This window comes from Sylvia atricapilla, chromosome 5 (genome assembly GCF_009819655.1).
Source record: "Sylvia atricapilla isolate bSylAtr1 chromosome 5, bSylAtr1.pri, whole genome shotgun sequence".
In the NCBI taxonomy this organism is placed as follows: domain Eukaryota; kingdom Metazoa; phylum Chordata; class Aves; order Passeriformes; family Sylviidae; genus Sylvia; species Sylvia atricapilla.
In genome coordinates, this window is record NC_089144.1 from 24694902 (window position 1) to 24721435 (window position 26534).

The 26534-nt window shown below is 36.6% G+C and overlaps 1 protein-coding gene across 2 annotated transcripts in view; it reads left to right on the plus strand.

The window, feature by feature from the left end:
* The first annotated feature begins 2433 nt into the window (after positions 1 to 2433).
* TFEC (transcription factor EC) overlaps positions 2434 to 26534 on the plus strand; it is a 37221-nt gene continuing 13120 nt past the window's right edge. Inside the window, exons 1-4 of one of the 2 annotated variants that reach the window (XM_066318993.1) lie at positions 2434 to 2682; positions 5603 to 5698; positions 23036 to 23150; positions 24012 to 24068. In XM_066318993.1, the coding sequence (XP_066175090.1) occupies positions 2602 to 2682; positions 5603 to 5698; positions 23036 to 23150; positions 24012 to 24068 (349 nt within the window). In that variant the 5' untranslated portion in view covers positions 2434 to 2601. The remainder of the gene's footprint in view (positions 2683 to 5602; positions 5699 to 23035; positions 23151 to 24011; positions 24069 to 26534) is intronic. The other variant, XM_066318994.1, reaches the window with a different exon arrangement.

A 26534-nucleotide genomic window follows, 5' to 3' on the forward strand; every position in this document is an offset into this window, starting at 1 on the left:
AGATCCCATCAGTAAAGCTTTTATTCTTTTTCTGCCTGTGTAAGTTCAGGACAGGATATAATCACTGAAGGATTATCATACTAAATAAGCACTTCTGATAAACTATTTTTTATCTCATCAGTAGTTAGATGAATGTGTTTAACAGATCTTCCCTTTGCCCAGTGGGAAGACCCTGTGATGATGGTTCACTAAGAAAACAGGATACACAGAGATTTTGGTCTGCCACTAGCAGTCTGGGGCCCAGAGGAAAATAAAAGCAAGCCATTGACTTTTCAGCAGTTTTCTTGTTGCATACCTTTAAAAATTCCTTATTGAAAACAAATTTGAAACAAGGTGGTACAGATTTTGAGCACAGCAGCTTTCTTATGTTTCCCATTTAATTAAAAGTATACAATATTCTTGATTTTAAGCTTCAGGTAGTCCTGTAGAAATTCTAAGGCAGAAATTCATTGTTTACAAAGGATTCATCATCTTCATTTAAGGTAAAAAAAACTAGGAGAGGTGAAATGCAATAAATGCACTTGTTGCCTATATGTTTATCCCACTTCCATTTATGCCACATAAAGAATCTGTGTTTTCAAAGCTGCTAATTGCAGAGTTCTCCACTGCTGGAAAGAGATCTTCATCGGTTTAGGTACTGCAGGGCTCTGGGTAATGGTCACCTTGTGTGGATTCAGTCAGTGGATGTAGAGTCCAGCTAATCATGAATTCTCCATGGATGCTTCTGAAAGAGCAGCAGAAAGTGAGGGTACAGAGAGAATCCCTGCTCCAGCCATCCAGCGGGACATATCTGTTTTTCCTTAATCTATTTGATTTTGCCCAATAATAATGCTATGGTTAAACTGACTTGCAATAGATTTCATTAGATTATTATTTATGTAATAATTCTGAGTATTTAATTTTCAATATGAGCTTAAGTATGAAGGACTAAATGAATGCATAAGTATCTGAATTGTTTTTTATGATTTTACATGTATAAAATGATAAACCTTACACATGATAAACCAGTTTAAACTAACAGCGCATTGTGCACTTTCTAGAACTAACAAAGAATTCTAAGTTGAGTCAAATAATGATGTAAGTGAATCCCAAATACACATGCAATTTTTGCAACCTTATATATTATGCATATCTTCCTAACATAAACCAGGGGAAAATCCAAACATTGTATTTAAGATTTTATATCAATATTGTAATGGAATATTATTTATTAACTTTAGGGCTTACATCAAAATAATTCATCTCATATTCATTACTGCATGGCTTAGTCTTTTTTATTTGAATGGAAAATTAGTTTAAAGAAACATAATTAAAATTATACTACAATGATTAAACAAAAGTAAGTACTGCAATAGTGTACAAAAATGTAACCGCTTCAAATGCAAACTGCTTTTATAGTTATCTATCTGCTTATGAATTTTAGGGGAATCAAGAAGAATTTTTCTTAAATGACTAAATTCTTTTGAGAAAAATCTTTAAAGCAAGTCTTGCTATTATTTAACAAATATTAATCATGCTTACTCAGGGGCCACTTGAGAAAAAATTATTGCAAACATTTGTGACCAGTCATGCCATAGGAAGATGAGAGAGCCACAGGGCTGAAATGACAGAAAGGTTTGTGTATGCAGTGCTCCTCTGGTAGTTAAATTGCAGGAATGTGACATTGATCTGAAATGGGAGCTGTTTGAAGTAGCAACTGTAATCTTTGTAATCAAAGGATGGCCCAAAGTCTTAATCAGCCATTTTGGCATGACCACTCAGTTTATGAAGCCCAATCCACTAAAAAAGTGATCTGTCCTCAAGAGGCACCTCAAGAAGTCTGTGCAGTTTGTGGATGGTGAGCAGTTGTTCAGAGCTATAACTTGGACTCTGTTGCAAAAGTGCAGCAATGCAAAAGTGCAGCAATGCTGCAAAAGTGCAGCAATTTTAGTGACCATACCTATTACAAAGGGAGGTGGTGTTTTGAGGTGTGAATGAATGCCTGCTGCTGTTGATATTTTTTAAAATTGGTTGGATGATATTTCTCTGTGCATTTATTTACTCTTTCATGTACAAAAGAGTTAATATTAATTTTAGAGTACATATATGCATGTTGATTTGATTGCAGTGATCTCAAGAGAGATCACTTTTAATGGATAGAAGTGTGTAGTATTATTTCTGGTCTTTTCTCAGGATCATGGTTATCCTTTCTAATTCTGTATTTCTTTGTAATTTTTTATTATGCAGAATGTCTGTTCAGCTGTGCAAAGGGAAAATGGTAAACAAATTTAAAAAAAGTGTAATTGAGTAAAACTGAAAAAAATTTTGATAGTTCTATTCAAGTGTTATTAAAGCCGAATCTATTGTTTTGAAGAATTTTTAAGTGAGCATATGTATAAATACTGATGCAAGCAACTTGAAGCTTCAGCAATTATTTCCATTCCTTCCCAGGTACAAACACACTTGGAAAATCAGTCTAGATACCACATACAGCAGAGCCAGAGGCACCAGGTGAAGCAGTACCTGACCCTTGATACCAAGCTGTCCAGCCAGACACTCTCCCTGTCCCACTCCCACACAATCCAGCCTGTGGGAGTGACCTCCATCCTCCGGAACGGACACATGCCTCCCGTGAGCAGCACTGGCACTCCAGAGAGCTCGGTCACCAAGCTGCTGGCCCTGGGGGGCGAGCACGAAAATGCGGTAGGGCAGAGCTGGGTAAAGGAAAGGGGAACTGGGCTTTGTCTGCTTCCACAAAAATGTTACATGTATGCTGCTAGACAGACACAGAAAAGCTACCCTCACCCGTCAGGTCGTGAAATGAGAAAGAAGGACGTTTATTGTTGAGATCTTGACTTATATAGTCTTCGGAATTTGATTAGGGATTTGGGGATGAGGTTAACACCTCTCTGACCCACTGGTCAATCTAAAATTCCATCAATTTGTCCTTCGCCCTGGAAAGGAATTTATTATTTACAAATCATCACTCCTTGTTTATATTACAATATGTGAGAAAGCTCCAGTAGAAATGCAAAACATGAGAAGGCCGAAAAATCAGGGTGACAAATGTACATGACCCACCTTGGACTAGAAGTAGGCAAGACATGCCTTTCTTAACTTTCAAGGGGCCTTTTGTTATGGTGCTTGCTTCCTTTTGAATTATGTGGGTTATTCCCTTGTGTGCCTGTGAATAGCTTACTGCAGGATCAAACTTTTAGATTGCTGCCAGATAAAATGTACTGTTGCATCTTTATATATATATATATGCATCATATGTTGCATCCTTTTGTTCAGATGGGAATTGTTTCTACCTAAAGGTGTTAACCTAGCTGCATAAAAAAAGTTGAATACTGATTACATTCAATATATAACTGAAAAAATCACTCATTCATTTTTCAGTTAGCTGCTATATTTTTATATGGGTTATCTTGAGTAAATTGGCAAAGCTATGCTAACTTTAGTGCCACCATCAATTTTAATAGAGGTACAGCTATAATACAAATCAGACTCTTAGCCAGTGTGAGATGTAGGTCATTATGGTGTTTAATACTTCAATAGATTTCAAAAGAGACTGTTTATTAGGTAAAAGGGGAATTCCTACAGAAATAAGAAATGAAGCTGCTGTATCATGTCTTGGACTTTAATAGAACAGAAGAATCTTACAAATACATCATGACTCATTTCAACATTTGGATGTTACGTAGCTAAATATGAGGGAGCCCATAAAACTTCTTGAAGAGTTCATCTGGGGCCTCTCCATTCCTTCTGCATTGACAACTGACATTTTAAGGCAGGTTTATGGATTACTGGAGCTACTTTAAAATGCTATTTTAAAAGTCCTTTGTGGACATTTATGCGGCCACCTCCATGCTGGCAAAGTGCAGCATGCTGGAACTGTTCTCTGGCATTTGAGTCTATCAGGAGCCTGCCCTTGGACCACTCTCTGTCCTGGTGGGCAAGAGGGTGCCTGGTGAAGAATGGGAGGGTGATAGCTGGCACTGGCAAGATCCTGACAGCTTTGCAATGATTTGGATAACCTCATCTCAGAGCCAGGGGGATTGACTGTCACAGTGTAATTTCTTAACGTGGGTGTGCCCTGTGGTTGAGAGTAGGCTATAGTTATATTAATAAATAATATAGAGCCAACACCCAGGTTGGTGCAGTAAATGGCACTCCTTCATATTGCTTAATTGCCAGCATTTCTTGGTATGCTTTTGGCCCTGATGGTGCTTTTGCAGATAAGTCTGGGCACAACTCCTGGCACAGTACTCCTCTGATTTTTGAGAGGGAGAGGAATGTGTGTATGAGCTGTGCTGGGCGATGTGGCCTAAAAGTCTGTACTCAAAGGTCCCATGTCTGTGTTGATGCCTTGGGAAGGTTGATCTGAAACAGAGACCTGACAGAGCTAAGAGAATAAAGTACGTATTTATTAAAAGGCCTCTAAGGGTACACCTTGGGCAGTACAAGAGCCTGGCCAGGGTTACACCCAAGATCGACCCAAAATGGTCACAAAATGGATGAGCAGTCATGAGGTCTCACACTTTCATAAGTTTTGGTCCATTTTCATACTGGGTTTAATCATCCAATTACAGCTTCAGGTTATGAAGTCCCATCCTTCTTGTTTTCTCTCTTCAGTCCACTGCTGTTTATGCTTTCAGGCCTGAAAACTTGTAGCCATTGTCCTTGGTCTGCATCTGGAAAAGGATTGTTCTGTCTACCTACTCTATGAAGTAGATAGACTTCTTTCTGTGAAGAGAGCTGACTAACACTTAATATGAGGCTCAGAAATACACCCCTAAGCAGCACAGAATCTGAAAAACATGAAAGCTAAAACTCAAGGCATCATTTGGATACTTTTGTTGCACAGGTTCATCTGCAATTCCTTCAGCTCCCACAAGCTGCAGAGAGCAGAGTAAAAGTGCCATGCTTATCCATGGGATCTCTCTCAAAATAATATTGTGAATGGAATCAGACCATAATTATAATTGAAACCTCATGTTGTACTTTGTCCAAATCTCTATATATCTATAAGCCTTCAAAATATTAATTGTTTCATCCCAAGTAATTATTGAGCTATTCCATCTGCCTTGATAGGTTTTGGCTCAGATTAAATCAAAAGTGAGACCAGAAGGCTGTCTGGAAAAGTATCCAGTGTACTGCTAAACACAAAAACCTCTACCTGCCAAAGAGGGCAGCATGTAACCCCAAACCTTGAATGATTCATACCGTTGCAGAACCACAGGCTCCTTTCATTTTTCCTGCACCAATGCAGCAGTGCATTGTGGATATGACACATTTGATCAAGATGACAGGCCACAGTTACAGCTTAACAATGCACTCCTGTCATCTGATCGTTGTGCTGCAGTAAGGGGTTAAAATAGGGGTGTGGGCTGCTTTTTAAGAGAAAGATGTATCTTGCTAAACCACAACTGCTTTCACAAAAAAATTTAAAACTGTGAATATTGTATAGAAATGTTTGAATTGTTTGAATTTTAAGATATAAACTTCTGAAATTCACTTTTATCGCAGTAATAGATATTCAAGATTAATTCTTCTGTATTTTAAAAGTAACTTTTTTCCATTATTATTTGTAGTGATTTGTCTTAAAATATTATTTTATCAGATGGAAGAAGTTATTGAAGACATAATCAATATGGAATCAAATTTTAATGATGAAGGGATAGGTTGTTCTGAAACTCCTTTACTAATGCAAAGAACTGTAAGTATTTTGTTGAACTTCATCTTGCTTTTTATACTAGAAAACTTCGAATGATTCAAGCACATCACAGTTCAGAGACTAAGTAATAGTATCAGTGGACTGTTCTCCTTTTTCTTCAGTTGATTGCCTTTTTGTCAATAAATATTACAGAAAAGGGCACCACTGTGATGAGACACAGTTTTTTAAGTGGTCTGAATGGTATTCGGGGTTCTAGCCCAGCAAAATGTCTGGTGCACAATCCATTTGAGTTACTAATTTATGTGCAGAGATAAAAATAATAAGGATAAAAAGTCTCTGGACCCCAAAAGGCCTTTTAAAGCCTTGCTTAAAGATCCTTCTACTTCAACTAGAAAATCGCCAAAACTTCCCCATGAAATAGTTTCTATGGTAGAGTGGTTTCTCCAGTGTCTTGTCCTGAAAGAAGGCTCTAATTCTGGACTTCCATACAGACAAGTTTCATGTAGTTTAATAATTTCAAGGACAAATGAGAGGAATGTGATTTCTTCTCAAGAATCAATGTAACAAACTTCAGTTTTATGATGTCTCTTTGTGAATACATGTGAGAGGACTAACAAAGGCTATTTATATTTCCGTATATGTTACATAATTGAAGAGGAAGGATGGAACTTTTCTGGACACAACAACACATAGACTGTTATTATTTATGAAAATAATACATGTCAGCAACTGTTATGCACTTTACAGAAGGATGTGTGCTGTCCTCTCTACCCTAACTTATGTCCAGAACTGCTTGTCCTCAGGGCTGTAAACTGTACACTGATAAAGGGGAACTTCACCCTGATGAAGGCAGAAGGATTTTCACAGGCTTTGACAATCTTCCAAGTGCACCTCAGAATACAGTCAGGTGCTTGCTCTTTATTGCCCTCTGGAGGAACATCTTTTTCTGACTTACAGAACTTCACTGGCTCCAAAAATACCTCAGGAGCCAGGATTTCTACTCTCCTATGTTGCCCACTCTACAGTCCAGCATTAATGCCAACTAACATTTCCTTGAACACCTGATATTTGCATGATAGCTAGAGAACTAATGCAGATGGACTCATTTACATATATCTCAGTACAGAATATAGCAAAGACATGGTCCCTGGGGAGTGAATTAATATTTTGGCTCAAATTAATGTGAGGCAGAGGAGGATAATTTCAGGTATGACAGCATGGCATGGTGATGAGAGGTATGGATTCTGGGGTTTGGGTGGAAGTCATACTCCCTCAAAACCTTTTAAAACTGCATGATGTTAATCTATGCTAATTCCAGATTCATTAGCCTTTATCTTCAGCCTTGAAGGACATTTGTCTCTGAAATTTATTGAATACCCTGCTCTTGATGAGGAAGGAAATATGCAATGCCTTTTAGACCTTGATGGTATTGTACTTGCAAAGATTTGGGACTCTTGATGTGCCTCTAGGACAAGTAATAATATTTGGATTTTCATTTCTGCTGAAGAAATCAACAGGCTGCTAGGTAAGCCAGGGAGTAACATGCATTTCCAAATCTCTCTGTTCAGTACTGTGGCAAAATAAAGTCAAACTTCAACAAGGCGTGCAAACTGCCTCAGTGTAGGAAATTGAGCAGTGTCACTGCTTCTTCTGTTTTCTCTTTTAGCATTGTGTAATTTAAAAATATACAAAAGAGTTAGGCATATGGAAATGATTTCAGGAATTTAGCTCATTACACTTGGTTTTATGACATCTTTCAGGTAACATACTAAATCTGCCAGCAAAATTTTGGTCAGAAGCTGTGCGATAGAGAAAGATAGAGATGCAGGCAGAAAATAGTATTTTTATATCCAGTTTTTCATTATCACATTAAACATAATGAAATTTCTTTATCTGAGCCAAACATGCACGCATTACAAGAGTATTGGACTAGGAGGCATGATCAAGATTGAGAGAACATCTGATTTGCCAGAGAAGATGTGCTGGGTTTGTGCTGTTCTTCAGCAAGGACCCACAGCAGCTCTGACATCTGCACAAGGTGCCTTGCTGTGGTGGCTGACACAAACATAGAATAACTGAGATTACAGGTGAGATTGAGTTGCTTCTGTACCTGGCTGATTTTTCATTTGCTTTCTCTTTAAAAATCTCCAGCATAATGTCCAAATATTTCTAGAATTTCTTCTTAGATTTCCTTACTTGAGATTGTCTTGATTTTGCAAATTGTGCAGAGTAGCCTCTGAAATTCTGAAAAGAACTGACTTTTCAGAATGTGGTAAAAGGCTCAGGTGTTTTTTCAGTGAAATCTTTTCTTGAAAAAAACAAATTCATGATCCCATTTTCACAGTCTTGATCCTCAGTCTTCACAATGGAGAGTGGCTGAGCATCCTTTTCACTTTTTATGGTGCAACCTGTTGCTTGTTGCAGTGAACTAATATTTGCTTTAGTTAATGCACCCATGTACCATTTTAATGGCACATTAAATGAAGACATTGAGTTCTGTGAGACCACTCATGTGAATAATTGCTCAAAGGCTCATTGTCTGACCCTGAATTAATGAATTACGGTTATGTATTAGTAGAATCAGAGAAGTGAAAATAAAAGCATTCCTCCATCTCTCATTAAAATAATTACAGCTTCTGAGAAGTGGATTATCTGGCTTTTATTGTGTTTGGATCCAAATTTATAATTTCATGAAACTGTCTGGTTTTGGGTGGTCAGTCAAGAATTGCTCAAACTAGGGAATTTTCTGGCTGTGTTTCTATTACTCTTCAGAGTACCCTAATGGCAGAAACCTACTTTTTAAAAAAATTTTTTAGAACTTCAGTTAAAATTTAGGGACTAGGTCCTCCCTACATGCAGGAGGTCTTGATTCTTCTGAAAGAATTTGCAAACCAAATTATATCTTTTGTTCATAAAGCATAACTGAAATAAAATAATAACTATTCTTATGAACTACCATTTAATGACAACTGTTTGTTCATTATGGAGAAAGTAAGATTTAATAAAAAAAAAGACCCTTGAAGATGGCACCAATCTAAAGTAATTTTTCCCTGTTGTAATAATTTAGTTTTATGACATTTTTTTAACAGACAGCAGAGTATTTATTTATTATAAGAAAATATTTTTTCTCTGAGTATCATATTAGGAGCAACAGGTTTGTTCCCGACCGTATAAGAATCATTAAAAAAAATGAAACAATATATGAGTGAGTTTTAGAAGTGAACTACTGTCATGTAGGTCAGATATGGTGACAGATATTTGAGAGGTAAATACTTTTCATTTTTATCAGAAGTTCATTCTTATTCAAAATTCTTGCAGTCTATTTAACTTTCTGAAGTGAATTTGAAGTATATTAGTACTTCCAAATGTTCAGAACGCAGGAAGTATAGATGTTTAGGTCTGTTAATACAAAACGTATATTACACCACCACTAATAGTTTAGGGTGGGCAGTAAAAAGCTCAGCTCTACATTGCTTATAGTATCAGCAAAGAGAGAAATTTAAGAAACATTAAAGCCGATGTGGACAGCATTAATCACAGAGATGAGAGCAATGACCAGAGTTACAAAATAGGATCTCTGTGCTTTTCAGGGTGTGATTTAACAGCGTGTGACCTTGTGAATCACTTCTTTGTACTAAATCTTGTTTTGTTTTGATAACATACAAATACAGCCCTAGACTCACCAGTAAACCTGGTAATCTAGCAATGACAATGGAGATCCATATGAAAACAGTTGGCAATTCACCAGTACTTTCATTCAGAAATAACTGTTGCAGTCAAATAGTCATTATACAACTGGGATAATGCTCTCTATTTGACATGCAGTCCAATAAAACTTGAGTCAAAAGCATTAGGAGGATTGACTGGCTTGGAATGAGAATGAAGTGGGAGGAAATTAATGTTCTGCAATAGCAATATCTCTTGCACAGACCTGGGTGGAATGAGCAAGAAAAATAATTTAATCTTGTGAACATTTTCAAGGATTCTAAGTTGCCTTTTTTTCTGGTGCACAAGAAAACATGAGCTTTCAGCACTATTTTTGAGGAAGCCTGGGGAGAGAGGCTCTTTAGCTGTTAGATGGCAATGAGAACTAAGAAGTAGTTGCAGTGCAATGCTTCAGGCAGAGCATTACCATGAAATTGGATTTCAAAAAGTCACCAGGAGAGACCCAGCTGCTGTTATGTTGAATCAGTTCAGCTCCATGTTGCTGAAGTAGTCAATACTGAATGACTAAACTAAATGGAGCAGTTCCTTTCAGATTGCTTGGAAGAAAACTGAAAGCTTCTTCATGGAAAACCTTTTCATCAACTTTTTTTCCCATGTGTAATACCAAATAAAGCCAAGAAAAAAAAAAATCCGTGCTGATGTAGGAAGAAATTCTTTAATGTGACTGTGGTGAAACACTGGAACAGGTTGCACAGGGAAGTTGTGAATCCTGGCAGTTTTCAAGGCTAGCTCGAGCAACTTGGTTTGATGGGAGGTGTCCGTGCCCATGGCAGGAAGGGTTGGGATTATATGATCTTGAAGTCCATACCAACCCAGTAACATTCTATGATACTATGATTTATTTGTAATATTTGAGAAATGTTTTCTTTAACTATCCCCTTGAATGACCTTAGCAGCAAAAATGTTGAGAAAAGAAGAATTAAACCACAACCAGAGAAGGGAAGTCAAAGCACCTGGGCATGCTGGAACTCAGGGGTTGTGCCAGCTGTGAGCTGAGGAAACAGCTGGGCAGGGGAAAGGTGGAAATACTCTGTAAAGGTGATGTCTTGAAGGTCACCTCTTCAGAGATCTTCCGAGGCTTCACTGCTTCACTTTCATGACTTCCTTTCATATACTCATAGTTCAATATTTTTCCAAGACTGGGAGCCCCTGTCTATTTCTAATCTGTTTGGGAGTCAAGCCAGTGGGATTGCTTCACTTCTGCCACTCTTGCAGGCAAAGAGCTTGTGGAGAAAATCCTCAGTTGCTGCATGACTTGCTTGTATTTGGCTTGCTCCTTTGACATTTGGGAAAAATCTCATGTTGTACAGGTACAGAGTAGAAGTTAGATCAGGACAAGACAGATAGATGTTTTCCTTCTTTAATTTTTATGATTCTATTAACTACAGCTGGTATAAAGCTCTGATCAAATCTGTTACTCTGCATTTGATTTTAGGGAGACACTATTAGTAAAAGCATAGTTCACTCTGTCTGCAAAATCTCACTGCCATTACAAGGTTTTTGAGGTCACAGTTTATTATCATGACATTAATAATTTGGTTTTGTACTAATTATTTGTCAAATATTGATGGTGACCATCTGGATGGGTTGCAAAAGCTGCTGTCTGTCCCATTCTCAGAAATCATAGAGAAGGAAGAAATTCAAGTAGGCATGCTCCAAAGAATGTTATTCAATCAGGGCTGCAATTACCCAGTCATGAAGTAAACCAGCTTTCCATTAGAGGTGCATATAGCATTGCTGATCTAGGCAGCCCCCTTCTGCATAATCATGAGTATTTTTTTTATTTAGTGAATACTGATGTAATTTGGCAACCCTTATAAGTTGATGAAATCTGCTAAAGTTCAAAACCATTTTAAAGAAGGGGCCAGAGTAAACATTAACAACCTCATTTGCTTAGGTTGGCTAACTTGAAAAGGCTGCATAACATCAATGAAAATGCTTTGTCAATCACATTCTACACTAGATTAGTCTTAAAGTCCAAGGAAGAATCAAAGTTCATCTAAGTGTATAAACCTCTGTCTAGCACTCTCTGGTGTCATTTACAAGTTTAAGAAAAAAGAAATATTAAGGAGAAGGAGCAGTCAGTAGCTATTGAAGAAATAATAGACGCCTCAAAAATAAAACTGGTGAGCAAATATTTTCCTTGTCTCTACTTCAATACTATAAAAGTGTTAGGCAGGAAACTATGTCTTTCAGTTGCTTCAGTTGCAAAAAAACCTATGAAAAGCAGAAATCCAGAACTCCTCAAGCTTGTTTCCTGCAGCTGGAAGTATCTTTTGTTTTCACTGCCACTGCTGTTTTGAATGTCATACAAATGTCAGATGAAGGTCTCCTTTTGCTAGTTCACAAAATTTATTAGTTTGAGGTGGAATTGGGCAGTGTACAGCCCTCTTGCCGGCACAATTTACCTCATGCTGTAGAAAAGGTCTTCATAGAACAGAGCATGCATTACTTTGGGTCAGGAGAAGTACTGTGGTCTACTCTTACATAGCTGCAGCATTCAAAAGCTGTGCAAAATGACCAAAAAGCTCAGCTCTCTTTCAGAGTTATGGAAATTTTACTACTGTTGCATGAAGACTGAGTCTTTTGGTTTACATTTAGCCAGAGATTTCTACCCCAAAAATAGAGAAGGATTAGTAGACATTAGTCTGTTAGCATGCTAGAGACAAAGGTAAATTTTCTTTTTTCTTCTCTAGTTTTCTCTTTCTAAAAGGTAAATGACAGAAATGAAAGTATTATTAAAAAATATAGAGTTGTTTGTATGCAAGTGCCTTTTACAAACATGGTCTTTATCTCAGACCTAAACATTTGTTTAACAATAATAAGAGAAAAGGACAGTTAAAACAGGTTTCTAATTCTCCCAATACTCATTCCTTGTTAATTCCAAGCCCCTGTGCAGCAGGATCTGCTAGCAAATTCCTGCTGTCTGGGGCCACCAAGAAGATTCTGTTTTATCCCAAAGCCTCTGCTGCATCTTGTGTTGTTGTCTGTATACAGCAATGAAGGACTTGAAGTCCTTAGGATGTGACAAGCCATAAAGAAGATTATATTAATCTCACTGCTGTCTGCAGCATACAGGTTATGATGCCTTCTGGAGAGAATATTTACGAATTTCCATGAGTGGCATTTACACAGGTTGAATAAAAGACTTGTGAGCTCAGAGACAACAACAGTGGCCACTTGGCTCTCCAGGAGCAGTCAATCTTTTTACTGCAAGACAAAACTAGCTGGTGGAAAACAAAGATTTCATGAAGTACATTTTGATAAATAAACTTCTGGAAGTACAACTGACTATCTTAGCATTTCCTTTTCCATCAGCCTAGGCCTTCAATGACCTTTAATGTAAGTCTAAAGTAGCTTATGAAGTAGCTGACTATTGACATTATATTTAAATTTACATTTATGCATATTTATATTTACACCTGAAATATGCATTTTTTAATTTATCTGAAATCAAACACTACAGAAAGGATTTTCAACCAAAATGGATTTTTCATGGTATAGGCATGTGAACACACTAGAACACTGAGACCTTACTGTAATATAAATTCAGAGACTTAGGTGTTAGATGACATCTCAGAGGTCATAATATAAAGCATGTAATATATAGAGTATATTATATAAATAAATATGTTTTTCACTTCTCCCTTACCCTCAATTTTCCCACTTTTTTTGTGCTGACATTTGGTCCTTATTTTTAGAGGAAGAATTTAAATGATTTGATTTTTGTATTTACACACTCTATCCAACAAAACTGAAGTAAGGTGGAACCAGGAATTAGTTCATCAGCTGGTTTTACTTGTGAAATAATAGTAAAATAGCTAAAAGATCTTTCATTTAATTGGCATCCTTGGTTTTCAGAAGCTGGGGTTTAGTGGACAGTACTCTCATGACTTGACTTCCAGCTGCAAGTTGGATGATGACATTATCAGAGCATCACTTCACTTCTGGACTGTGTCTGTTAATTTTATGACCAGAAAAGACAAAAATAGCTAAAAATATACAATTAAAAGGTGGTAATTGAAAGACCATATACATCTTGCAAAGGGTTGATTCTCCAGAAAATTCCTTTGCTTGGTCAGATTTGATCAGACATTTATCTAGAAAATGGACTTCGATGTATATGATCAGGGCAGAAATGTACTATGACTGGAATATGAAGAGAGTTCATTTTTCTCTGATGAATAATGAACCATCTTGATGATCATTATTGGATGATAAAAAATGAACCAGTTTTCATGCATAATATATTATATCTGATATAATATATCTGAACATTAAGTCCCTGGTTGGGGATTGTGTAATTATGAAACATGTTAAAGATAAATATAGAAGGAGATACAATTTATTCAGATGAAAACAAATCTGGGAAGGATAGTATTTCCTGCTAGTCTCTTCACATAATAAAAAGAGAAACTGGAACATTTTTGAATCATTATTGCTGAAGACCTTATGTACTCAAATATAAGTATTTTGTATTGCAATTACAAAAAGACTGAAAAAAATTTAGCTGTAAACGGGGTCTTCTAGATTCTGATATCAGTATACTACAACTTCTTTGGCAATTTATAGTGCAAATAAAAAGGATAACATGGCTTATGTTCAACTTTCTTCAAGCAGCACAGCAATTGAAAAAGAAAGCTGAACTCTAGTCTTTCAAGTGCAGTACTTGTATTGACAAGATAATCCATCCTTGGCAATAAATCTGAAAAGATGAAAACTCACAGTTTATTAAAACACACACTGAAGATACAAGAACTGCCTCAGTTTTACCCTTGCCTAAACCTGCAAACACTCATTATACCAGGTATTGTTATATAAGAAATTGGTTTGTTAAGATGTGTTAATGTACATTTATGTATCAACTCACTATTTGGTCAAATTCAGTGCACATTTTGATGTCAATCTGTGAACTTGAAAGATAGAAAGGAGTTTTGGTTACTTGTCACTAATAAATTGTAAAGGCATGACAAGCAATTAACTATGTTTTTATGTTTGGCACCCCAGTAACACAAAACCAAATATGTAAAATGAACTGTGGGCACAATTCCATATTGAGATTTATGCATTTTGGATGCATATATAGGATAAAAATATACACATTTTGCTAAATTCCTACATTTGCTTTTTTTTTTTTTTTCTTCTTTTTATTTTTTTTTTCTTTCCTCTAGTTAAAATGAATAAGCAAGAAACACATTGAAATAGATGGGTGTCAAAATTTTTTGTGGCTAAGAAGAAGTAGCCTCGTTTTGCAAAAAACTTGTTCCTTGTTCTTTGAAGTGTTGGTATCAATTAAGCTTGTGAAAACATGATTTAGGTGAGGTATATTTAGGGGTGGGAAATGATAAAATATTGCACTAAACTTTCGTTTTAGACGCAGTCTGAGCAAGTACCAATTTACCAAGAACCAAAAGAAGTTTTCTCTTGCAGATGCAGTACTCAACTTTTCAGGTTAGGCAGCCACCTAATCTCTCTCTTCTTGTGACAAGTGAAGCCACATGTGTTGCGGTCCCCTGTTAAGTTTGCCGAGTCCCAGGTGCAGTACAGGCAATCTGACCTTGTGTAATAGGGTCAACGATCCTCAGAATGGTCTGTACCACACAGCAGCTGCTGTGGAAACATGCTATACATTGTTACTGCAGGAAACAGGCACTCTTGGTGGGTTGTTTGTCTGCAGTTATTAACCCTGGAAAAAAGAGTAACAAAGGAAGTTGCTGCAACATGTTTCCCACTTGCCTCTTTTCATCAGCACTTCTGATCTAGGCAGAATGAAGATGTGTGGTAGAGGCAGTCTGGTCCTGACCTCTGTCTTCTCTGGGGACATCTTGACCTTTCTAATCACACTTAGGCTTGTGAGTGTGACTGTGTAAGAAATGGTAGCTGGATAACAGGACAGTCTATCCTGTTGTCTGCTTACAGGTTCCTCAAGGAGCCTAGCTGATGAACTGTTTTGACTTGTCAGGACAGTCCAGATACCTTTAATGAAGAGCTCTTGATACCCTAGGGTTTAGACATTTTAGAAAACTAGGACATGTCAGATGTCTGCTTTTTAAAGATAAAAAAGCCCTCCATCATCCTTGAGTAGTGACGTCCTTTGGGTGTATGGAGAGCTGTTTCCTACTGGAATTAATCTTTTTTGGCTAGTCCTGCATGTCCAAGGTTTGCTGGTGACAACCTTGTGTATGAACACATTTTAGTAAAATGTAGTACAGGTTATTCAGAAAGTAACTGAACAGAATTCCTTTCAGGCTAAGGAGCAAGCTAAAGAGACAATAAGGGCTTTTTTATTTAAAATTAAAATATAATAATGAAGTACACCAATAACTAATCATTGATCTCAGTTTACTTAATATTTTCATTAGTGATCTTGGTACAAAAAATACATTTATGCTGATGAAATTTACTGAGGTAGCAAAATTTAAAAGTATTGCCAATACAAAGAAGGATGAGGATATCATAGAGGAAGAATTATATGACTGTGATGACAGAATGGTCTAAATGGAAGGAATGTAATAGTATTGAGTGGAAGGTCATTCATTTAAATACTAATAACAGGAATGTCTGCAGTAAGCTGAGAACTCATTAACTGGAGATGACAGAAAAAGATCTGGTTACATTAGTTGCTCAGAGGATAACTATAAGACATCAAAATGATGAGACTGCATAAAGGAGATAAATATGATCTTCGTATCCATCATGAGACTGATGTCCAAGAGACATGAGAAAATATCCAGTGTGGGATTCACTGGGCACAAAACTCCTTGAATGTTATAGGTAAAAAAGGTGTCCAATCTTCAGAAAAACTAATTCAAAGCACAAAAGGTACAGAGAGGCTATTGTTAGGACATACCATTGTTAGGGAAGTCTCTCAAAAGAATCACGGCCTGTCCAGTTCAGCAAAGCAAAGGCTTAAGGGAGCTATGTTCACTCCCAGTAGTCAGCTGGGTGTTAAACAGTGACATATGCATTAAAGGAACACACAAAAAAAATTTGTCTACAAATGGAAAAAAATGATAAGCTTTTTGACAATGATTTGCAATCAAAATATTTGCAATAAAAATATTCCAAGTAAAAATATTTGGGATGTGAAACCTAATTGATTTTAGACAGAGCATTATTGTTTCATGAACCAGTTAGATTATGTAATGATATGTTAAACGAAATCAATGTCCAGGAAATGCTTTCCAGTCCAGACTGGGCATTACCATTTTCAGCAGAATTCTTAAATTAAGAAAATTCTATCTGATTTTGGAGAAGAGTTGGGCTGTTATTTTCTAGCTGTGCAACACTGATTATGATACAATCATGATCCTTACAGGCTTGAATGTTACTGTAAGGCAAACACATCATGCTAAGATTAGCCTAAATGGAAAAATACTTAAATAATATGTGATCATTCAAGCGAACACTGTTGTGACTTAGACCTGTTTATGGACTACAGGTGAATAGGGACAGACAACCTGTATTTATACATTTTATTACTGCATTCAGAATCCCTCTCTTGGATGATACAGAAATGCCATTGGTTTATGTCTTCCTTAAAATTACATGATATTTACCAACAGCTATCATGCTGTAAGATTTGGAACACCACATAATTTCCTTTCATAAGGCAATGTCTTTCAAGTTATGTTTTCCTTTATAAACCCCCCAATGTGGTATTGGAGAGTGCAAATTGTGATCACAGCTCTCCACTGCTAGTCATCCATGCTGTTAATAAACCCTTAGCATTTGCTGCACAATCCTGCCGGCACAGCAATTCCGACCCAAGTATTGAACATAAAAATCTTCTCTCAATGAGACCTCCTTGGCCAGGTCAAGTTCTCCCCTTGGACGCTGTCGGCAAGCGCAGATCACAGGCGCCTGTGAGGTGTGTTCATTCAGGTGGTCCAGCTGAAGTTTGCTTTTATAATTGGTGTAAGCTCCTAAGTTGAGTATCTTTCAGGACTGAGCCCCATGAATGGAAATGCTTATGTTTCAGTCTTTGCACACAGGCATTGAAGATCCCATGACACTTTACACAAAAGGAAGAATGTTAACCCCAGTGTCCTTGCCAAATGCTAACTTCGTTAATTACAGTCTGCTTTCTTTAATGCTCCTTGCAGTTTTAATTAGAAATAGTATTATTCTCTTCCTGTACTCCATTGTCACTAGTTATTCCCAGTTAACCATTTTCTGTGCTAAAGGTTGTTGATCTTTTGTCCAAAACTGGCTGCATTTCAGAAGTGGGAAAGATCGTGTATTATATTCTGCTATTTTTAATATTTCTCTTCTCATTCCTTATGGGCTGTTTGCATCTGAATTCCTAGACACATATACATAAATATAAGCATTGTGAATGCAAGGTTTGGAAATTATGTGACTTACAAGGACTTCTCAGAACAACACAGGCATGAACCAATATGACACCTGCGAGATATATGATTTACTGGTGCCTAGGAATTTTCATACCCAAGTGTCTATGTTTCCACATCTAAACTGAAAACAAGAACATGATTTTGATATGGTGGAATCAGATGGATTTTTAAAGTATTTTGTGATCCATCAGGTTTCATAGTGCTATAGAATTTTAAGACCATCCTTGTACACGTACTGTATAATTATGCCATTTTTAATGATTTATACTGTTAGTAACATTGTGTTGAATTTCTGTGAAATCATATGTGTATCTATATCTATATCTACATCTATATCTATAATCTATATCTATATATCTCTATATACTTAGTTTTTAATGTAGGCCTGGAAGCGCTACCTCAGTACTGCAAAAACTTTCCCTGCTTAAATGACACTATAAGCAATAAATTGAATTACAGTGGATGGAGTTTTGCTACACATCCAAACAGCTAGATGTATTTTGACTCACTATGATATATTGTTCTATATATTTTGATTTTATAGTTTGAAAATTAATTTCTTACAGATGTCTACATTTCTAGAAGAATGTTCTGTTTTGTCAGACAAAAAGTATGTTTCATTAAGTTGCATCAAAATCAGCCAATTTCTACAATAAAATTGCTCTCAGTGTTCAGTAGGAACATTAGCAAAGAAATTCCTTGGATTTTTCTGTCCTTGGTATCAATTCAGAGCAAATTCAGGTAGTGAGCTTCAACAAAATACTTTGACTTTTTTTTTTTAATGCATTTTATGAAAGTCTCTGGTAATCAGAAAAATGATTAATTTTAAAGGAAGTTTTTCTTATGGGATTTTTAAAGTAAGAGTTTAATTGAAAATTTTCACATTAGGAGCCCAGTGAGGTTTCCTGAGAAAGTACACATGGAAGGCCTGCAACATTCACCCCAACCTCTCTTCAGAGTCAAGAACAAGAGACAGAGATAATTTATTTCATTTCGACACATTCAGGTGTTCGAAACAGGTTACATTAATCACTCTGTTTCTTCTCCTGATGCTGAATACTGACACTGAGAATTATTCCTTGCACACTTATTCATAGCAGATTTTTTGTGCTGTGAATGAAGACAATGTGTCAAAGGGAGACCACTAGTGGCTGTATCCACAAAGCCACTTATCTGTCACAGTGGTCATTGCAATGTAATTGGGATTTCTACTAAATTCACTGAAGAAAGAGACAGTTGATTGTGCAATTGGCACTAACTTTCCATAACATTTCCTGTCATCTGGGTCAAGATGACAGGCCTGTAGTTACTCCATCCTCCCTCTGGCCCACCTTATATATGGGCATCTCATTTGTTTCAGCAACTGTGACCTCCTCAGTTAGTCAGGACTTCTGGTAAATGACTGAGGATGGCTCAGTGAGCTCTTCTGCCAGGTCTGTCAGGGCCCTCAGCTGCACCCCATCTGGTCTCATGAACCTGCATGTGTCTATCTAAGTGGTATAGCAGGTCGCTGACCATTTCCCTGGGATTCTGAGGTCTTCATTCTGCTCTGTCTGCCAGGTCAGGTGGCTGGGTACCCAGGGAACAAGTTGTACTACTCTTAAAGGCTGAGGCAAAGAGGGCATTAAGTACTTCAGCCTTTTCCTCATTCTTTGTCGCTGTATTTTCTCCCACATCCAATACCAACATGGAGATTCTCCTTACCCCTCTTTTTGTTGCTGATTTGTTTATAGAAACATTTTTCATTTTCTTTTACAGCAGTGGCCAGATCAAGTTCTAATTTGTTTTGGGCCTTCTAATTTTCTCCCTGCATAACCTCACAACATCGTTGCTGTCCTCTTGAGTTGCCTGCCTCTTCTTCTACTATGCTTTTTTCCCTCAGTTTCAGCCAAAGCTCTCTGTTCAGCCAGGCTAGTCTTCTCCATTGGCTCACCTTTTCACACATGAAGATATCTTACTCCTGCACCTTTAGCATTTCCTTCATGATTGGGCCTTCCTGGACTCCTTTCCCCTTCAGGACTGCCTCCCAAGGGAGTCTCTCAACCAGTCTCCTAAATGGGCCAAAGTCTGCCCTCTGAAAATCCAAGTCTTGCTGACCCCTCTCCTCACTTTCCCAAAACTCAAAAATTTCATTGTTTCATGATCACCGTGCCCAAGGTGGCCTGCAACTGTCACATCTGTACAAGTGCTTGTCTGTTCACAAGCATCAGATCCATTGGTCACCTTCCCTAGTTGGTTTGCTCACCAGCTGTGTCAGGAAGTTAGCTGTCACACACTGCAGGAATCTTCTGCGCTGTTTCCTCTAGGCTTTTGTACTTCCAGACAACATCTCATAAGTTGAAGCCCCCCTCGGGAACAGGGGCCAGTAATTGCAAGTCTTCTCTCAGATGCTTATAGAATATTTCTGTTGTCTCTTTATCCTGGTTGGGTGAAGGAAAATTGCCTTGCTGGCCTTCCCCCTGATTCTTACTGATAAACATTCAACCTTATCATCCCCACGATTAAGCTCTAGACAATCAAAACTTTCCATAAATAAAGAGCTATCCCACTGTCTTTTCTTTGCCCATCCCTTCTGGAGTAATGCTTATGTGAATCCTTCTAATTAGTGATGTGATAGGACTGTAGTCATCAGTAGTTGAATGACCTGGGTTTAGGCTTCATTTTCATCATCTCCATATGGAGTGGTGATTCTGTTTTCCTAATAGCTGATAAAAATTGTGGAATTACAGGGGGAAGAATGCTGGAAAGCACCTGCATGAAACAAAGATGATATAAAACATATGGCAGAGCTGCTCTGCAAAGAGAATTAGACAAATTAAGAGGGCTGGACAGTCACTGAATGAAGTTTAACAAAGACAAGTTTTGGATTCTGCACCTGGGATGGGGCAACCCCTCAAGTATGTGCAGAGTGAGGAATGAGATGCTGGAAAGCAGTGCCACAGAAAGGGCCCCGAGGGTCCTGGGCAATGGCAGGCTGAATCAGAGTCAGCAGTGCCCTGGCACCCATGTCCTGAGGGGCATCAGGGGCAGCATCACAACTGAGCAAGGGAGGGTATTGTCCCACAGTTTTATGGAATTGCCTTCACCAACTTGTAAGTGAATTCAGCTGAAACGTCTACCTGTGGTTTTAAGTTGAATTTACTCACGCTCTTTTGACTGTCACACAATCTTCAACTTTGAGGTGTGTTGGTATTATTTTTTCCTAGCCAGCTAAATTTGCCATTCTTGAACTTTTCTCTTGGATTTGGGCATTGTCATTTAAATTCACATCTTTGTGAATAGACTATAGAAATTTAACTATGCTTCAAGGATAAATTTGAATTTCTGTTTGAAAATTAGAAGTAATCAATTAAGTATCTCATGTTTGTGTCAAATTGTGGTGTACAGGCCTGTTTTTTTCACTAATGACTTTGATAGTCTACTAAATTGAAGATTGCCAGCAGTTTCAAGCAAATTATTTAACTTATGTACACAGCTATGTGAAATCTGTAAAGAATGACAGATATGTATTTCTCAATCGTTGGGTTATTTATTAGATTATATTATTTTCAGTGGTTACTATTTCCTAGCATTTGACAAAAACAGTAGCCTAAATCATATAACAGCCTTGCCAAAGTCCTCTGGAACTTGTAAGTGTAGGAGTGTGGGAGTCACATTAACTCTCAATTTTTAATGTCATTCTGTTTTCATATCATTTGAATAAACCAAATTCATTTACATGAATGTAGGAAGTAATTAAATATGACTAGAGATAGTATGAGAACTCACTCTCGTAATTTAGCTATCCTATGAGTGGAACAAAGAAAATGCAAAGGTAAAACTGCAGTGAGTTCTGTAATATTTGTCATTTTACCCCTTGAATGAAACAAAGGTACTTGACGTGAGAATGGTCTTAGCATTCAAATCCTGCATATTAAACATAGCTTGTTCTGAGTAATACTCATCTGAATTCCAAACATTCTTTTAAAAAGTATTTTCATTGAGAGATCAAATGGGTAAGCAGATTTTCAAAACTGACTCAGTGTTGTGATTTCTAATGGTATTCAAGAATTTTCAGTTTTCCTAAGTAATAAAGCTCTAGTTTAAAAATGACCATGTTATTTACGTGTGCTCAGTAAGAATTCTGATTGTTTCATTTCATTGCATGTAATAGAACTGGGAGAATTTAGCTCAAACTAGATTGTCAGATGATCTAGTAAAGTTATTAGCTAATTTAATTAAATTATAATTTAAAAATAAATCTAATTTAAAATTTCAGTTTTAACATAAAATATAGGAAGCACTGCCGTGGAACAACTTCACACTAAGCAAATAATTGGGAAAATTGTCTCCAATTAAAGTAACTCGTGTTGAAACTAACAATCTACTCAAAAAAAGGAATTATAAGAGTCTGAAAAAAGGTGGTTCCCAGCAGACCTATGGTTGGTGTCTCAATGACCTGCTTGAAAAATTCCAGGTTTTTTCAGGATCCATAAGTGCCAGGCAAATCTGTAACAACATATCTCTTCAGTAAACTTTTACATATTTTACAGTTATTTCATACTTGTAAAGTTATTCAAGTAAAGGTAATTTTGCAATTACCTGAAATCCACATACTTTAGCCTTACTTTTCTTAGAGTGCATTCTATGGGCTTATTTAAATAATACAATTTTTTTAAAGGGAATAAGGATACTGTCATAGATGGTTATACATTATGCATGTTAAAACCATTAGGTTATCTGGCCCATCCTGACAATTGTTTTCCTCAAAGCATATTCTCTGATGTTCTGTCCACTCTAATTTTAACCATTACATTTAACTATGTCCCCAAGTCTCTATATTTCTAGAACAGGCCCCGTATGAAGTACCAATTCAGAGTCTAGAGTTGTGGTTAAAAAATCATGCTGGGGAGTATGATCAAAATCAGCACAGCAAAGTTGGCTTCCAATCTAATGCATGTTTGAAGTTCAGTTGTGGCAACCCTGGATTTAGAAAATATAATGTAGAAGCAATTGAAAAACAGACACTGTGACTCATATCTTGCCATCACTGTAGATCTGAAGTCCACAAAAATGGCACCTGTAGAAAAATAGCAGACAGTGACCCTTTGCTTTCAATTTTAGTTAATATCGTGTAATAGGAACCCTTCCCTTTAGATATATGCACATGAACTCCTTCTAAAGAAAACCAGACTCATATCCAAAGATATTTGCTCCTTGCATGCGTGTTTTTTTGTTTTTTTTTTTTTAATCTTTTAAGTCTTTTACTTATTTTAATTTTTTTTCCTTATTCTTCTTTCCTTTCTTGCCCCTCAAGCTATCTAGCAGCATTTTGGATATATATAACAGTGACCAGGGAATGGCACCAGCTAATATGGGTCTCACAAATGCTTCTTGCCCAGCTAATCTACCAGTAAAAAGGGAGCTCACAGGTAAAAGAACTCTGAGATTTTAGTATATAACTGCAAAAGTGATGATGTGTGTCTTAAAAGTTAGATAGATCTTATCCATGAAAAAGATATCTGTAATTAAATTCCTGATAATTTTCAGTTTGTGGTTTCATTTAAGGAAAAGAACAAACATCAAGGAGAAATATTTTCTTTCTTTTCTTCTCTTTACCAATTCAGAAACCATGTTTTCCCCCTATTTTTATGACCATCATGCTTCTAAAAAGCCTTAATATTTTAGAAAACAATACATTCTTCCACGTTGGCTCTTGACCAGCAATATAAATAAATTATGATCCATTAAATTTGGTCCAGGGTGGAACAAATAGTTCTTTTAAAACTTTACAATAAGGCTATTCAAGGTAAAGCTATATTAGTGGATTAAGAACTTTAAAAGTTACATTCAATTAATCCAAAGAATGCTAAAAATCATGTACAGTTTCTTAATGTCACTCAGACGAAACAGTGAGTTTATTCAATATCTTACAAATCTGATTAACTCATGCATTATGGGATATAGAAAAATCCATATTCACCTTAATGTATTGTAAGTTTTATCCTGATGTAAAACACAGGGAATTGGAGAAAAATACCCCTCCATGGCATTTCTGCACTCTTAAATTTAAAAAAAAACTGCCATAAAAAGTGTTAAGCAACCTGCCAGACTTGCTCAAAATTTAGTACTGGTAGAATAAAGATTTGCCAATGATCCATTTTAATAATAAAAATAGTAATGCAGAAAATGGACTGGAAGTCTGGTCTTTGTGACAAGAGGCCATTTTCAAAAGATGAAAGTACTGGAATTGCATCTTAAGGACTATTTTAATAAATGTTACTTTCTGTCAGAAGCAGATACAAGAGCAATGGCAAAGGAGAGACAAAAAAAGGATAACCACAATCTCAGTAAGTATACATTAATCTTTGGTCTCATTAAATGGAATGTATGGAGAATGTAAACCCATTATACATTAGCTACCACAACTCTGCTCTTCTGCTAGACCAGCAGCTCAGCTGGCTAATCAAACTGAACTCAGACTGCAAACACAGGCAACCATAAAGCTTTCTTTCTTGAAATTAATTTCTGTCTCTGACTTTGTCTTTCAAAATACTTTGCATATTGCAATTAATTTATTTCCATGTAATCTCCTCCTTTTATTTTTTCACAGTAGCACATTTTACTTGATGTTTTCTCTAAGAAATACGGTGCAAAGCAGACAAGAAAGGAGACAGATTATGAGAAAAGAACAATGGAAATCCAGTCTTCACACCTTATTTACTGAACCACCAAAGCAAGGGGCTGTATCTCTTCATGGGTAACGGGGAGGAAAAAAATTGCATAGGATATCATACAACGTCTAAGTGGTTGCTAAACTCTAAAACTTATTGAAAATGTATGTCACCAAAGGAGATCAGTGCAGGACTGTGTGAGACTCACCAGTGTTCTAACTTTGCCACACAAGCCCCATAATCCCTGTCTTCTGGGGTACACTTCTGTTTCCTTTATGGACAACAGTCCAGCTATGTACAGATGATAGGCATGTTGGTTCTAGAGGAACAACCTTAGAACACAGTGAAATTCATAGTTCAGTGTCTAAATATAAGAACTACAAAAAAAAAACAAAACAAAAAAAAAAACCAAAAAAAACCAACAAAAACTTCTATCTTATATAGAATAGAAAAACCCATCAGTTGCATTACTGGGAGAAGATTGCCTATTAGAAAATTACACAATTTTCTCCTCTAAAGTATAATTTGAAACAAAAAGTCTACAGAATTCTTTTTGAAAACTGTTGGATAAAGGAGTTACAATTTTCAGGTTCCTCTTTCCAACAGAAATAGTATAGGAATTGGATTCAATGATCCTAATGAGTCACTTCAAAATCGAGATATTCTATGATTCTATGAATTTAAACTTCATTGTCATTAGTTAATAGCCACTCTTTATATATTAATTCTCTTATTTCTATCTTGTTTCTCTGGGTATTCCAGTAATCAAAGAGGGGTTTATGGTTTTACTTGCATGAAATTACATACCTGAAAATATACATCCACTGGCACAACATGCTAGCAATCGCTGCAGACAATCTTCTGCTGCTTAGAATTTCCAGAAGGCATCCTTATATCTGTGTGTAATTTTTTGTGGATTACAGACAGACCATGATGGTTTTTAAACATGTTATTAGCACATAATCTCTGAAATGTCATTGCACCTGCTGTCTGACTTGTTAGGGCAGAAATGGGAGATCTGCACGACTACGAAAGGGGATGGGTAGGAGTTATCCAGAGCTACAAAGGGAAAGAGAGGCTCATCATAGGTACATTAGGGATACCTGGACTTCCTGTTGCCTCCATTGTTTCCTTTGGCTTATCGTGGTCCTTCCTGATCACAGAAGAAATGTCTGAAAGCTTTCTCTCACCACTGGCAACTAAACTGAAGGCCATGAAGATACCACTGCAGAAAGGCAGCATTTGCTGTGGCTTGGCTCCAGGTGCATGCTACAGACCAAGGGCTCTCTGGACATAGCTTCCCTGTCTAAAGGCTTGGACATAATAATGAATTGCATATAAAGGCTTTATCAGTGTGATTTACCCTTTTATGAGGATCAGGTTTCTTCGTGATGGTCTGAAAAAAATCAGTTTTTGAAGGTTGATTAGAATTGTACAAACTTTCAATTTTCACATTGAACTAAGGTCTACATTTCACTGAAATGTTCTTGTACATTCTAATAACAAGGAGTAATAAAGGCACTGGGAAAAAAGTTCCTTTTGAAAGACTGTACATTGAAAGAAACCATGAAAAGAGATTTAAGAAGAGGAACCCCTTCATGCAACAGACAGGGTTAAAAATATTACTTAATGGTTTTGAGATTGGAGTTTTTTGCTTCCATGCAAAGAATGTTGTATCATAATCCTGTCCATGCAGTTTGAAAAAGAATTTTCTGATTTGGCTTATGTATAATTTGATGCTCGACATATTATTGATAACTCAGGATATCTCTGGAAAAGCTACAGACACATCTCAGGAAAGTTCCATTGCAATGTGTTTCCAAGCTTAAATATCTTCCCCCCTAACTCATTAACACAACCACTGGACGTTTCTTTTCAGGAAAAAAAGAAAAAATACAAAGAAAAAATAATTCTTTAAGTGTTCACTTGAAAGGATATTTTTTTCCTTTGTCTTGTTTTATAGCTAATGCTCAGTTGACTACTTTTTGATGAATGTCTTACAGAGTTTTGCACAGTGTAAATATTAATTAAACAACAGCTATTATGCCATAGGACAGTATAATTAAAACATATTCTTCAATTTTGTTTGCCATGCCTTTATTTTGCCAACACAACTGAAATATATTTTTAAAAATTTTCAGT